This window comes from Entelurus aequoreus, linkage group LG25 (genome assembly GCF_033978785.1).
Source record: "Entelurus aequoreus isolate RoL-2023_Sb linkage group LG25, RoL_Eaeq_v1.1, whole genome shotgun sequence".
Lineage (NCBI taxonomy): Eukaryota > Metazoa > Chordata > Actinopteri > Syngnathiformes > Syngnathidae > Entelurus > Entelurus aequoreus.
The window spans coordinates 31,677,409-31,694,204 of NC_084755.1; the positions used below are offsets into that span (position 1 = coordinate 31,677,409).

Below are 16,796 nucleotides of genomic sequence, written 5' to 3' on the forward strand. Positions count from 1 at the left end.
GTAAGAGTCATTCAAATAACTATAACATATAGAACATGCTATACGTTTACCAAACAATCTGTCACTCCTAATCGCTAAATCCCATGAAATCTTATACGTCTAGTCCAGGGGTCGGCAACCTTTATCACTCAAAGAGCCATTTTGACGAGTTTCACAAATTAAAGAAAACAATTGGAGCCACAAAACTCTTTTGAAATTTATAATGAAATAACACTGCATACAAAGCTTTTTTTTTGCTTTGTGCTATGTTTAAACTAGGGGTCTCAGACACACGCCCCGACCCGCACCTTAATATGACAATTTAATATTAGTCCGGCCCGCGAGTTTTACATGAATGGCACTTGACAGTGTCATACTTGCCAACCCTCCCAATTTTGCCGGGAGACACCCAAAATTTAGGGCATGTTGGCACTGCCTTTAACGCCCTCTACGGCTTGTTCAAACAGCGTACCTGCTCGGCCACATGTTGAATGCAACTTCTGCTTGCACACAAAAGTGACAGCAAGGCATACTTGATCAACAGCCACACAGCTTACACTGACGGTGGCCGTATAAAACAACTTTAACACTGTTACGTTACAAATATGCGCCACACTGTGAACCCACACCAAAAAAGAATGACAAACACATTTCTGGACCGTAACACAACATAAACACAACAGAACGAATACCCAGAATTCCATGCAGCCCTAACTCTTCCGGTCTACATTATACACTCCCGCTACCACCAAACCCCGCCCACCTCAACCGACGCACGGAGGGGGGTGGGGAGGGGGTTGATGTGTGGGGGGGTTTGGTGGTAGCAGGGGTGTATAGTGTAGACCGGGAGAGTTAGGGCTGCATGGGATTCTGGGGGTTCGTTATGTTGTGTTTATGTTGTGTTACGGTGCGGATGTTCTCCAGAAATGTGTTTGTCATTCTTTTTTGGTGTGGGTTCACAGTGTGGCGCATATTTGTAACATAACAGTGTTAAAGTTGTTTTACACCGTCAGTGTAAGCTGTGTGGCTGTTGACCAAGTATGCCTTGCTGTCTCCTACGTGTGCAAGTAAAAGCTTCATACAACATGTGGCCGGACTGGCATGCTGTTTGTACAGGTTAATAAATGCAGTGCCATCACGGCACGCCCTTAATTTAGTTGTTATAGTTGTCAGGGTGAAAATTGGAGAATATTTGCCCTGGGAGATTTCCAAGAGAGGCACTGAGATCCGTAAGTCTTCTGGGAAAATCGGAAGGGCCGGCAAGTATGCAGCTGAGTCGCATCAGAGTGGTCAAAGAACCGCGGGTTGCCGACCCCTGGTCTAGTCTCTTACGTGAATGAGCTAAATAATATTATTTGATATTTTACGGTAATGTGTTAATAATTTCACACATAAGTCGCTCCTAAGTATAAGTCGCACCCCCGGCCAAACTATGAAAAAAACTGCGACTTATAGTCCGAAAAATACGGTATATGGTTTAAAGGGGAAGTGCACTTTTCGGGAGGAATTTTGCTTATCGTTCACAATCATTAAGAAAGACATGAAGGTCGATGTTTTTGTTTTTTATGCATTGTAACTCATCAATAAAAGTCTGCTTACAGCGGAGCCAATGGGAGGTCCACTACTCCATGCATAAATAACCAACAATACTCCATACTCATTTCGTGACTTGAATCTTAACCAAGTATTAGTGATATTGTTATTAAAACCCAGACAAACTATTTATAGCGGCGCCGTGATCACAAGCTTGTGTGCCAAGGTTGACATGCTCGACTGATCAGCTGCTTCCTCGCTTGTCAAAATGTATTTAAAATTTTAAATCACGCCTCTCACCTGGATAGTAGTAGGATGAAGACTTATTCCGACAAGTTGGTACACTTTGACAGCCAACTTAGACCCAGAAATGGCGAGACGCCACGAAAAAGACGCTTGGTTACACACACCCTTTTCTTCGCGAGGATTATGAGACATTCTTCACCTAAATGGGAATATATGAACATCCTAGCAGTCGGCATCCTAATGACAGCAGATATTGTACAGTAGGTGATGTTTTATTATGTTTGTTGGCTCTCACAAAATCTGCAGTGAGTAATAATCAGTGATGAAGAAAAAAAAAAGCAAACGTTGTGATGTGTCTTTGAAAGTAATGCGCAGCATATGCCTAAAATGGTCAAAATACGTTAATATCAAATATTAGAAATATGCCTGATACTACATTACCGTATTTTTCGGACTATAAGTCACAGTTTTTTTTCATAGTTTGGCCGGGGGTGCGACTTATACTCAGGAGCGACTTATGTGTGAAATTATTAACACATTACCGTAAAATATCAAATAATATTATTTAGCTCATTCACGTAAGAGACTAGACGTATAAGATTTCATGGGATTTAGCAATTAGGAGTGACAGATTGTTTGGTAAACGTATAGCATGTTCTATATGTTATAGTTATTTGAATGACTCTTACCATAATATGTTACGTTAACATACCAGGCACGTTCTCAGTTGGTTATTTATGCCTCATATAACGTACACTTATTCAGCCTGTTGTTCATTATTCTTTATTTATTTTAAATTGCCTTTCAAATGTCTATTCTTGGTATTGGTTTTATCAAATAAATTTCCCCCAAAAATGCGACTTATACTCCAGTGCGACTTATGTTTTTTTTAATCTTTATTATGCATTTTCGGCCGGTGCGACTTATACTCCGAAAAATACGGTATATAAAACACATTAGCTCCATTGTCAGCAGACTTTTGATCGCAGTTATTTAATGTTTATAATGTAGGTTGATAACACGATATCAATATATATCGTGATAGACACATACTCGATATCAACATAAAATGCGTTCCATAAAATATTCGATATATATTTATATTTTTTGGCGAGAAGAAACCAGAAATTATGAGACAAGATTTGTTTCATGAAGTAAGACTGCACGTTTATGGCCAAAATAATAATCGCAATTATTTTTTAACAATATTTAAACCACGATTATTAATCACGATTAGGGCTGCAACTAACAACTAATTTGATAATCGATTAATCTGTTGATTATTACTTCGATTGATCGATTAATAATCGGATAAAAGAGACAAACTACATTTCTATCCTTTCCAGTATTTCATTGGAAAAAAACAGCATACTGGCACCATACTTATTTTGATTATTGTTTCTCAGCTGTTTGTAAATGTTGCAGTTTATAAATAAAGGTGTATACATTTTTTTTTTTTAAATTAAATAAAAAAGGAGCCTCTGCGCATGCGCATAGCATAGATCCAACGAATCGATGACTAAATTAATCGCCAACTATTTTTATAATCAATTTTAATCGATTAGTTTAGATTAGTAGCCCTAATCACGATTATTTACTATGTTATGTAAAACACATTTGTTGCCCGTTCCATTTTCAACAAACAGCTTTCATTTCAAAAGGAAACCTAACAAAATAATGAATCAGTAATAAAATAAAAAGGGCAAAAGACAAAGGGCTGACTAAAAATAAATATGCCATTGCAGAGTGCGATCATCCTACCTGGCTACAATACACTTCTCCACTGATAAATAGCACCCTCTGTAAGTTGGAAATTGTTTTACTGTATTTATTGGCAGGCTTAAATAAGTCATAAAAAGTATCAATAACTATCAATATTGATCAATATAAAAAACATACATCGAGATATAGTTTTCGGCCATATCGCCAAGCCCTGTTAGAATGCATTAAAAAAACAAAAACATCCGTCAAGTCTTTCCTTATGATTGTGAACGATAGGCAAAATTCCAAAAAATGGAAAGGATGACATTTGCAATCTTTTGATGCATATTTTCCCTGGGGTTATATCCATCCATAACCCTAACCCTAACCCTCGCAGTTATACAAGAGAATCTAATGTAATTGGTGTATCAAAGAATGATTTGCAGTCAATGACACATTCCAAAAACAACACTTGGTTTCAATTTCCCAGGCTTTGTCCTGACCTGTCGTAACATTTGCCATGGAGCAGCGACTTGGCGTAGCGATCCAGGTTTCCTTCTGGGTCAGTTCCCCTCATGCCCTGCTCTTCATCATCCAGACTTACAAAGAAGGCGGCCTTCTCGATGGCATCCAACGACCGCTTGTTGACGCCGGTGCTGAAGTATTGCTTCCTTATCTGAGACCAAGGAATCCTGGGGGGAGATTGCCACATGTAAATAGGACTGTACATACAGTGAAGAGTGGTTTATAGACGGGTCTGTTGTAAGTCCCTTCCGCTTAGACCACAGGTGTCAAACTCAAGGCCCGGGGGCCAGATCTGGCCCGCCACATCATTTTGAATGGCCCAGGAAAGCTTGGAAATGATATGCATCAATGAAGTACTTTATCTTTCTTTCTTTTTCTATTTTGACAGAAAAAAAAGACATGTACTGCATGCAGTTACCGTATATTTCAGAGTATAAGTCGCTCCGGAGTATAAGTCGCACCGGCCGAAAATACATAATAAAGAAGGAAAAAAAACATATATAAGTCGCACTGTAGTATAAGTCGCATTTTTTGGGGAAATTTATTTGATGAAACCCAACACCAAGAATAGACATTTGAAAGGCAATTTAAAATAAATAAAGAATAGTGAACAACAGGCTGAATAAGTGTACGTTATATGAGGCATAAATAACCAACTGAGAACGTGCCTGGTATGTTAACATAACATATTATGGTAAGAGTCATTCAAATAACTATAACATATAGAACATGCTATACGTTTACCAAACAATCTGTCACTCCTAATCGCTAAATCCCATGAAATCTTATACGTCTAGTCTCTTACGTGAATGAGCTAAATAATATTATTTGATATTTTACGGTAATGTGTTAATCATTTCACACATAAGTCGCTCCTGAGTATAAGTCGCACCCCCGGCCAAACTATGAAAAAAACTGCGACTTATAGTCCGAAAAATACGGTACACAGCATTATTACTTCCTGTGTATTGCAAAATAAGCTTCAAAATCAAAGCATAGCAGTAATAAATAGTATTTGACCACAACTAACAAAATTAACCCATTTAACATGCTTTTATAAGTTTGCACATGTACGAAAAGCTTTAGTGTCATTGTCGTCAAAACATTCAACAAAATTAGCGCAGCAATTCTGGTAGGTAAAAGTATGGCATTTATGAAAATTGTAGATTAAAAATGCTGTAGGTTTAAAAAAAACATTTATTATTGCCTGATAGCCAAATGTCTCTAGCAAAAAAGTGCAAGTACAATTGCATGCGATGGTGTAAAAGCAATGAGGTGGCGACTTGTCCAGGGTGTACCCCGCTTTTCGCCCGAGTGCAGCTGGAATAGGCCTGCTGCAACCCCGAGAGGGACAAGCGGTAGAAAATGGATGGACGGATGGCTATTTTCAGTTTTGATTTCGGTTTAGTCTACAACCGCTTATGTCGTCACCAAGTCCGAGGGGCGTTGACAAAAACACATTTCAATGTCGTCTATAATATTAATACTGGATGACCAGCCTGGACACTTCTCATTTTATATTTTGAAAGTTTCTGCTACAGAGTTGCTTGTACAAAATGTGCAACAGAAAACATTCATTTACCGTTTCGGACTATAAGTCGCAGTTTTTTTCATAGTTTGGCGACTTATACTCAGGAGCGACTTATGTGTGAAATTATTAACACATTACCGTAAAATATCAAATAATATTATTTAGCTCATTCACGTAAGAGACTAGACGAATAAGATTTCATGGGATTTAGCGATTAGGAGTGACAGATTGTTTGTTAAACGTATAGCATCTTCTATATGTTATAGTTATTTGAATGACTCTTACCATAATATGTTACGTTAACATACCAGGCACGTTCTCAGTTGGTTATTTATGCCTCATACAACGTACACTTATTCAGCCTGTTGTTCACTATTCTTTATTTATTTTAAATTGCCTTTCAAATGTCTATTCTTGGTGTTGGGTTTTATCAAATACATTTCCCCAAAAAATTTGACTTATACTCCAGTGCGACTTATATATGTTTTTTTTCCTTCTTTATTATGCATTTTCGGCCGGTGCGACTTATACTCCGGAGCGACTTATACTCCGAAAAATACGGTAATTCTCTTTAAACATAGATAATGCAAGAACTTAATTGTTTTTTAGCCAAGTCAATGACTTTTTAAATATAATTTACATTTTAGAAAGATATCAGTCTTGTTTTAGGATGGTTTTAAACGACATCAGGTGCAATTAAATTTAGAAAAAGCTCACAGTTTTGGTTCTGCTGGATCCAAATGCTGCTTTTAATAAGAGTGGACCATCACATCTGCTCTTATTTCATAGACAGATGTTTTTATATGAGTATGGATACATATTCCGCAGCTAACAAAGAAATAAGGTGTGGGGTTCCCAAAGGCTCAATTTTAGGTCCCGTTCTTTTTAATCAACGTTAAAATACACGAAAAATACACATTTATTGCAATTTGAAAGGATATACAGTGCATGCATTATTATTATGTACTATCATTACATCAGTGGTTGATTTGGTTTCAAAAAAATAATGGCAACAATATAGTTTATCTGCAATATTTTGTAGGTCAATGTATCGTAGAGCAAAATTTGTTATCGGCCCAAGCCTAGGGAACGTCATTAGGAGACACGGGATCAAGTTTCCTCAGTGCTCAGGCGTATTCTGATGACACAAGACCAATAGATACCTTTTTCACTGCATTTTAGACCTTAAGTCCTGAAAGCAATGGATTTACTACAGCGTAACCAGGACGTTTAGTCGTATGTCCTGAATGCCAAAAAGTTAAACTTTTAACCAAAACTGCAAGATTTTAAACAAACACATTTTTGACGTGTTGCTAACTTTTATCCCACATATCAAAAATATTTTTGTTATCATCTTTAAGAACATAGCCAGAGGTGCTATGTTCTTAAAAACACGGAGGTGCTAATGCATGCTTTTATCTCCTGTCTCTTCAGACTATTGCAAAACCCTTACCAAAAAGACAAAGAAAAATCTACAAAGTGTTACTACTATTGTTCTCAATATTTTATGTTTTCATTCATGTATTCTTTATATTTCATTTTAATGTTGAAATATGTTTTGTATGCAGCTGAGATAGGCTCCAGCACCCCCCACAACCCCGAAAGGGACAAGCGGTAGAAAATGGATGGATGGATTATTTTAGATATGGCGTGTGTGGAATACCAAAACAAAAAAACAGACAGTGAGTGGGGATCTATCACACTATTGTAAGCAGCTGGACAAGCATATTTTTTGCTTTTTCTGCAGCAATGAACTAGTTTCGGACATGACCAAAGCAGAAAATATTTATTTGAAAACATGCTATAAGGCAGGCAATAAATGAATTGTATGCAGTATTAGGGATGATGTTCGAAACTGGTTCTCCCGGTTGTTCAATAAGAAAAGAACCGATTTCATGGACTCAAATCCCTTTTTGAGAACCGGTTCCCTTTATCGAGGCCACTATAGTAAAGAAAAAGAGTTGGATCTTTATTCGAATCCCTGAGAACGAATCCCTCCACACAGGAAATGCCCTGTGAGACGGCAATGTTCTGCCCATTTGATTGTAGACTCTTACTGACACCTTGTGGCGATATGAAAATACTACGCGTCATTAGTTTGGGCACTTCCGGGTTGGCGACGTCTGTTCAGTTCATGAGACAATTGAGAAGTAGACAAGTTGTGTTAGCTCTTACAAGCTTTGGAAAAGATAAGTCTGTAAGTAAACTGTTTAATTTGTTTATGTAACTCAATATTAAGGTGGAAAGTGGTTAAATTTGATAGTAAGATGTTTATTGAAAAACGATTTTTGTGCACTGTTTCAATGGATGTTTTGAGGACTTAATCACCATCGAAATAGTTTCAACACTCAGAAGTATTTGTTTGATGATAGTACTGTATGTTTGTGTGAAGCTAATATTTACAAAATGTGTATTAAATTTCAGTATTTTAATTGAATCACATAGTTTATACATTTGTCATTGTGTGTATTTCAGTTTAAAAAAAATAAAAATAACAGTCCAGTGCAAGACAAAAGTAAAGATAGGAAAAGACAAAGCAAGATCAACAACAATAAAGAGCCTAAATGGATTAATCTGCTTTGGAACTTTATTAGACGTCTTGGATTGTTTGTTAGCTGTCTGCCTGTGTGTGTAGTTAGTATGTTCCAATAGCAGCAGAAGTGCACTTTTTGGAGAGCTGTATTATTTTTAGTTTTGTGCCCAAGGGACTGATTTTATTTAATACTATATTATTATTTATACACCTATAGTGATCACAGAGACAGGTTGTTTTTGTGTTACTGTATATATTTGTTTTTCTGAAAAATCCCACTTAATATACTTTGGGTAACAACAGTCAATATTTATTTATTTTATTTTTTTAGGGGGGTAACAGTCAATATTTATTTTTTTATTATAAAATAAGAGTGAGCTTTTGTTAAACCAAATATTGTGTTTTTTTCCATATACAACAACCTATCTGGATTCGATAAGAGAATCGATAAGGAATCGGTTCGATAAGAGGATTCGATAATGGGCTCAAACTCGATAATTTCTTATCAAACATCATCCCTATGCAGTATTGTTCCTACCTGTCCCCGGCTGTGAGAGCTCCTAGATATTCCTCCCCAGTTTGTGGGGGTGAGGGGTCATCCAGGATCTTCTGAATCTGGAACTCGATCTCCCTAGGAGAGAGCAGGCGGCCGGCCCGGTACACCCACAAGCGGAAATAGCGTCCCTTGTGGTACACAGCAACACACTCACTGTCCAGCCAGTGCTGGAGAACATCTGTAAACAATACAAGCATTGTGCTAATCCACAATAAAATGAGGCTGTTCATCAGAACTTTAAAAGCCCAGGCAATAGATTGTATGTGTGTTACCTGTCTCAATTCCTGGAGTGCGTGTTGTGTTGAACATCCTCTCATATTGGGCAGCACACAGAGGGATGAATGTACCAGGAACACGGCTCTAAAACACAGACACAACAGACATGTCTTTTCAGGTTTTACAACATATACATGTTTCCGTACGGAAGTGGTGACCAAAAAAATGGGTCACATACAGAAAAATTAAAAGGCTGAGGGGGCCGCTTTGGCATCTGTGTTTAAAAAACACGCTGCAACTAATCCAGTGTAGAGCAAGGCATGTTAAGTAGTTTAATATAGTGAAAGTAGACCCTTCAAATATCCAAATTTGGGCCAATAAGGCTACAGTATGTTCACACTGCATGTTATGAAGCCCAATTCGGATTTTTAGAAAATAAAATCCGATCTTTTTGTGTGCTTATATGAATGGAATGTGTCCGTGAAATAACACGTGTGCGCACAAAACATGATGTCACACACGCTGCAGTGTTTGTGTAAGTCAGTGGTGTCCAAAGTGTGGCCCGGGGGCCATTTGCGGCCCGCAGGTCATTTTTTAACGGCCCCACGGCACATTTTAAAAATAGGATTGAAAAATGTTTAAAACGTAAAAAGTGGCATAAAAGTGCAAACAGGTGAAATGTAACAAAAAAATGTTGCATTGTTTACTCTAATAACACAAAGCTGCCATGCAGGCTGTTTTTGTTTAAAAAATAATAATGAATCAAAATCAATGTCATTATGAATAATTGACCTATTGAAGGCTCCAATTGCGTCATGTTAAATATTCCACTTTGAGATATCTTTTGGGGAAAATGTAGCATATTTTGTGTTTGCCATATAAAAAACTGAGCTGTTTTTTTAAAAGAAGGGCCTAAAACGAACAAACAAAAAACATAAACAACAATAAAACTTATAATTGACGGATAGATCTGAAGTTGATCTCGAGATTATTGCGTTAAAAGTAAACAGTAAAAAAAATGAATAATTAATTTTTTCAACACTTTAATGAGTAGGACCCTTTTGGATCCCCAATAATTTTAGTGTGATTTGTTTTTAAGTGTCATTGCTCAAAAAATAATAATGAATTAAAATCAATGGTGTTATGAGTTATTGACCTTTTTAAGGCTCAAATTATTATATAATCTCAAATATTCCACTTTAAAAAAATTATTGGGTGAAAATATTGCATATTTTGTGTTTTTTCCATAAAAAACAGGGTTTTCTTTGACAAAAAGAGCATACAGCTTAAATCTTTAAAAACATTATATTGACAGATAGACCTAATGTTGATCTAGAGCAGGGGTCACCAACGCGGCGCCCGCGGGCACCAGGTCGCCCGTAAGGACCAGATGAATCGCCCGCTGGCCTGTTCTAAAAATAGCTCAAATAGCAGCACTCTCGTCAGCTGATGCGCGAGCGCGTAACTGCGGCTGCTTGGCAACCAGCCAAACCCCACTTAATAAAATTATATTTTATTTTAGAGCACATCCACATCCCTATTCACCTAGGCAACCCCAGGAAATGTATATAATTCGGCATTATCAGTTTACGTTCACGCGCAGGTATAACGCGGCGCGCTCCCGTCTCGTCTGCTGGTGCGCGAGCCCGGTAATTAGACAGCGGTGTCAAATAAAGGAGGACAAAAGACGCCAGCGCAGAGTGGAGAAAGGTTTGGCTCATTACAGATAACACAGAGTTGTGCCAAAAGTGTACCAAAACCAAAAGCTGAACGGACAGCCGGTAAGATTGGGGGGGCGCGTGCGGGGGAGTTGTGTGCATGTAGCGTGCTTAGTCTGGAGGCTAAATACACACGGTGTTTTGTGTAACTGTTGTTTGGTAAGGAAGTGTTGATACTCTTTGCTTAGTTTGATAAATGTTGGAGCAGTTTGCTTCATCAGGAGGGTGAAGTCGCTCAACTTAAAGTGTTGGATTTAACTGTGTTGGATCATTGGCTGCTGGTGAGGGCATAGAAAAGGGGTATTTTTCTACCAGCAGACAGCGTTTAAGATTGAGTGTTTCACTGCTAAATTAATAATATATTTATATTGGATATGGATTTTAAATATGTATCTAAAATAGGTGGTTAATTGGTTAGGTATTTATGTATTTGCATATTGGGTTTTCTGCTGCATTTATCTATTGTGTTTCTGGTGTTAAATGTATTTTATATGTATCTTGGTGCATTTATGTTGAGACAATTTATTTAAAATCTGAATTAACTTAAAGGGAAAATATTTATCCATTTTCTTGCACTTGTTTAATTGTTAAGTGTTTGATAGCCTGATTAATAATTGTAAATTATGGGATTGATAATTGATTGATTTTTTACAGCATGTTAATCTTGTGGTGTTTTGTCCTTAAAGGTTTTTCGCTAAAGGCTACTAAAGACAGCTAAAGAAACTAAAGTCTACTAACACTGCTAAAGACTGCTAAAAAGACTAAAGAAGAAAAAAGAAGCTGTTTCTTCATTGGAAAAACTGTTGCGAACTAAAGGAAAATAAAAGTAAAAAAGTAACTACGGTCTGGTCTTTTGAGTGAAATCCAGAAGCCACATTCAGCATTGGTACATCCCTTCAAGTGTGGGATAAGCACAGTGAAATAAGCAAAACACTTGACAAGCACTTACCAGTGAGCTGCCTCTATTTTTTAAATGTTATTTATTTACTAGCAAGCGGGTCTCGCTTTGCTCATCATTTTTAATTCTAAGAGAGACAAAACTCAAAAAAAAATTAAAAATCCAAGAAAATATTTTAAAGACTTGGTCTTCACTAACTGACAAAGAAACAGATAACAGATTTGGTGTGACATGATTTGGTGTGACATGATTTATTTAAAAATTTGAGAGTTGACTTTTGTATTTTACATGAGTTATTATTTGTATAAACATGGTGCAAAGTAATTCATGATTTGTTAAAAAATGTTAGTGGCTAGCTAGTTAAAATGGGATATTGTGATTTTACAAGACTGTCTTAAAAGTGATCATTTGAAAATGTTCAATTTGAAAAATGTGCACTTAGAGAAAATATAAAAATAAAGTGTTGCATATTGATATTTATCTGTTTCTATATACAGTATATTTATTGTGAGAAATCATTAAGATGATCAGTGTTTCCACAAAGATAAATATCATTAATTATCAATAATAACATAGAGTTAAAGGTAAATTGAGCAAATTGGCTATTTCTGGCAATTTATTTAAGTGTGCATCAAACTGGTAGCCCTTCGCATTAATCAGTACCCAAGAAGTAGCTCTTGGTTTCGAAAAGGTTGGTGACCCCTGATCTAGAGATTTAAAACTTGAATAATAATACAAATAATAATACTGAATAATGACACATTTTTAATATTTTTTTGACCAAAACCCTTTGGGGTCCCCGGGATCAAGCCTGAGTGGAGGCCTACATGTATATTTGTTATACATATATTGTATTGGTTTTTAAAATAACAAATATCAAAATGGCCCCCGCTTGCTTTGATTTTTCAGTGTGCGGCCCTCAGTGGAAAAAGTTTGGACACCCCAGGTGTAAGCAAACAAACATAGCTCTAAACTGTGTAGGCAAATTTGTGGAAATACCAATAATTTTCTGCAACTGCAATCACCATTTTCCTAACCAGATTATTTCACTCTGGACATTAATTATTTTGGTCACAATTTTGGCTCACGCAGTTTGCGGGGCACTTGCTTCAACGTCTGTTCTGAGGGGTGTGTGGGTAAGAAGTGGTGGGACAGTGACGTGAGTTCTAAAACATCATGACTGACTGTTCTGTGCTCGTTTGTCATCTATTTTGGCAAATAATTGTGATGTTTGTCGAAATCCGAATTTACTTCAGAATTCTAAGAAAATGGAAACTCTGATCATTGCTGAAAATAAAAAGATCCCCCTGATCAAGAACTCCCTTGGTGGTCTGGGTGCATCGGTTACAACCAGCCTCAGAAACCTTGTGGTTGTGTTTGATCAGTCAATGTCTTGGGAGGGTCACTGTCTTCAACTGACCAGAAACTTTTTATCAACTGAGAAATATCTCTTAAGTCAGAAATTTGATGTCAAAATCGAATCTCAAAATGATCATTCAGCGTTCATCTTGTCTCGCATAGATTATTGGAATTTTGTTTAAACTTGTTTCAACAAGTCAACTTAAGACTTTACAGAAAGCGGCTGCCAGACTTTGGACCGCCCAGAACAGCCCACATTACCCCCATTCTATCAAGGCTTCAGTGGCTTCCGATCATATTTCACACTGAGTTGAAGATTTTAGCCCTGATTTTCCATGCGTTGCATGATGCTGCCCCTCATTATATCACTGATTTGTTGTGCCCTTACACTTCTGGGCGCAGCCTTCGGTCTTCAGGCCAGGGTCTCTGAAAGTTCCCAAAAACTAATTTTAAAACTGGGGAGACCTGGCATTCCAGGCTGTAGCCCCCAGACTCTTGAATGACTTGGACCAGTCCCTTCGTGTGCTTGACTGTGTTGACTCTTTAAAAAAAACATTTGAAGACTTTGCTGTTCAGAAAAGCTTTTAGTTACCGTATTTTTCGAACTATAAGTCACAGTTTTTTTCATAGTTTGACTTATACTCAGGAGCGACTTATGTGTGAAAATATTAACACATTACTGTAAAATATCAAATAATATTATTTAGCTCATTCACGTAAGGGACTAGACGTATAAGATTTCATGGGATTTAGCGATTAGGAGTGACAGATTGTTTGGTAAACGTATAGCATGTTCTATATGTTATAGTTATTTGAATGACTCTTACCATAATATGTTACGTTAACATACCAGGCACGTTCTCAGTTGGTTATTTATGCCTCATATAACGTACACTTATTCAGCCTGTTGTTCACTATTCTTTATTTATTATAAATTGCCTTTCAAATGTCTATTCTTGGTGTTGGGTTTTATCAAATAAATTTCCCCCCAAAATGCGACTTATACTCCAGTGCGACTTATATATGTTTTTTTCCTTCTTTATTATGCATTTTCGGCCGGTGCGACTTATACTCCGAAAAATAAGGTAATTGACTTTTTAACTTTCTTATCCATTTAAAAAAAATCCTATTTATGGTTTTGCCCCAATGAAGTATATTGTTTTCACTTAAAAGCCTACTGAAAGCCACTACTACCGACCACGCAGTCTGATAGTTTATATATCAATGATGAAATGTTAACATTGCAAAACATGCCAATACGGCCGGGTTAACTTATAAAGTGCAATTTTAAATTTCCCGCCACACTTCCGGTTGAAAAAGCCTTCGGAGGATGACGTATGCGTGTGACGTAGCCCGGGGAACAGAGGTATGCCTTCCCCATTGAATACAATACAAAAAAGCTCTGTTTTCATTTCATAATTCCACAGTATTCTGGACATCTGTGTTGGTGAATCTTTTGAAATTTGTTTAATGAACAATGGAGGCTTCAAAGAAGAACGTTGTAGGTGGGATCGGTGTATAGCGGCTGGCTGTAACAACACAACAAGGACTACTCACTTGGATAGCAGACGAGCTAGCCGATGCTTGCCGCCCGCCGGCCACCGCACGGATGATCGGTTGAAGTCCTTCGTCGCGCCGTCGATCGCTGGAACGCAGGTGAACACGGGTGTTGATGAGCAGATGGGGGCTGGCTGGCGTAGGTGGAGCGCTAGTGTTTTTATCATAGCTCTGTGAGGTCCGGTTGCTAAGTTGCTAAGTCAGCCTTAGCGTCGTTAGCAACAGCATTGTTAAGCTTTGCCAGGCTGAGATCTATTAACTGTGTAGTTACATGTACATGGTTTAATAGTATTGTTGATCTTCTGTCTATCCTTCCAGTCAGGGATTTATTTATTTTGTTTCTATCTGCATTTGAGACAGATGCTATCACGTTAGCTCATGCTAAAGAACTTCGTCGATGTATTGTCGTGGAGATAAAAGGCACTGTGAATGTCCATTTCGCGTTCTCGACTCTCATTTTCAAGAGGATATAGTATCCGAGGTGGTTTAAAATACAGATCCGTGGTCCACAATAGAAAAAGGAGAGCGTGTGGAATCCAATGAGCCAGCTTGTACCTAAGTTACGGTCAGAGCGAAAAAAAATATGTATTTCACTGCATTCTAGTCCGTCACTCTAACGTTCCTCGTCCACGAATCTTTCATCTTCGCTCAAATTAATGGGGTAATCGTCGCTTTCTCGGTCCGAATAGCTCTAGCTGCGTTGAAAACAATAGGAAAATATGAGGGAGTGAACAACTGACAACGTCACGCTACTTCCGGTAGGGGCAAGGTTTTTTTTTTATTATCAGAGACCAAAAGTTGCGAACTTTATCGACGTTGTTCTATACTAAATCCTTTCAGCAAAAATATGGCAATATCGCAAAATGATCAAGTATGACACATAGAATGGATCTGCTATCCCCGTTTAAATAAAAAAAATTCATTTCAGTAGGCCTTTAATTGTTGTTTTAATTCACCTTTGTTTTGTACAGCACTTTGTGGTTATTATCTGTGAAAAACGCTTTATGAATACAATGTATTAATACATCGAAAACAACTTTTTTGTCCTCACTTTTTGTTTTTTTTCCAGTCTGGTCCTAAACATCCTTGATAATGCTTTGATGCAAGTCGTATTAATATTTGTAATTGTACTGTGTATATACAGAGGGCCATCAAAATAAGCGTTTTGGGCCACCATCACTGCTCTATAATGTTCCTTGCTACAACTATTGTTTAAAGGCCTACTGAAATGACATTTTTTTATTCAAACGGGGATAGCAGATCCATTCTATGTGGCATACTTGATCATTTCGCGATATTGCCATATTTTTGCTGAAAGGATTTAGTAGAGAACAACGACGATAAAGTTCGCAACTTTTGGTCGCTGATAAAAAAAAGCGTTGCCTATACCGGAAGTAGCGTGACGTCGCAGGAGGAAGGGCTGCTCACATTTTCCCATTGTTTACAATGCAGCGAGAGAGATTCGGACAGAGAAAGCGACGATTACCCCATTAATTTGAGCGAGGATGAAAGATTCGTGGATGAGGTACGTGAGAGTGAAGGACTAGAGTGCAGTGCAGGACGTATCTTTTTTCGCTCTGACCGTAACTTAGGTACAAGCTGGCTCATTGGATTCCACACGCTCTCCTTTTTCTATTGTGGATCACGGATTTGTATTTTAAACCACCTCGGATACTATATCCTCTTGAAAATGAGAGTCGAGAACGCGAAATGGACATTCACAGTGACTTTTATCTCCACGACAATACATCGGCGAAGCTCTTTAGCTACTGAGCTAACGTGATAGCATCGGGCTCAAATGCAGATAGAAACAAAATAAATAAACCCCTGACTGGAAGGATAGACAGAAGATCAACAATACTATTAAACCATGGACATGTAAATACACGGTTAATAATTTCCAGCTTGGCGAAGCTTAACAATGCTGTTGCTAACGACGCCTTTGAAGCTAACTTAGCAACGGGACCTCACAGAGCTATGATAAAATTAATAGCTCTCCACCTACGCCAGCCAGCCCTCCTCTGCTCATCAACACCCGTGCTCACCTGCGTTCCAGCGATCGACGGAAGGACGAAGGACTTCACCCGATCATCCGTGCGGTCGGCGGCTAGCGTCGGCTAGCGTCGGCTAGCGTCGGCTAGCGCGTCTGCTATCCAAGTCAAAGTCCGCCTGGTTGTGTTGCTACAGCCAGCCGCTAATACACAGATCCCACCTACAACTTTCTTCTTTGCAGTCTTCATTGTTCATTAAACAAATTGCAAAAGATTTACCAACACAGATGTCCAGAATACTGTGGAATTTTAAAAAACGGATTGTATGATAAACATCTTTCATACCGGTTTGAGCTCCTCCCTGTTGACCTTCCTGCGGTACAGCAGCATAGCACTGATTGTGTTGCCTGCCCTGGCAGCTTGCACAGCAGTCGGGGTCACATACAGGAAGTC

At 38.0% G+C, this 16,796-nt stretch overlaps 1 protein-coding gene across 1 annotated transcript in view; it reads right to left on the reverse strand.

Annotated features, from left to right (window-relative positions):
• The window catches only part of cpt1a2b (carnitine palmitoyltransferase 1A2b), a 110,588-nt gene that overhangs the window by 43,123 nt on the left and 50,669 nt on the right, over positions 1-16,796 (reverse strand). Inside the window, exons 10-13 of the mRNA XM_062036642.1 lie at positions 16,689-16,796; positions 8,877-8,964; positions 8,587-8,782; positions 3,963-4,151 (exon numbers count right to left, since the gene is read on the reverse strand). Of these exons, the coding sequence (XP_061892626.1) occupies positions 3,963-4,151; positions 8,587-8,782; positions 8,877-8,964; positions 16,689-16,796 (581 nt within the window). The remainder of the gene's footprint in view (positions 1-3,962; positions 4,152-8,586; positions 8,783-8,876; positions 8,965-16,688) is intronic.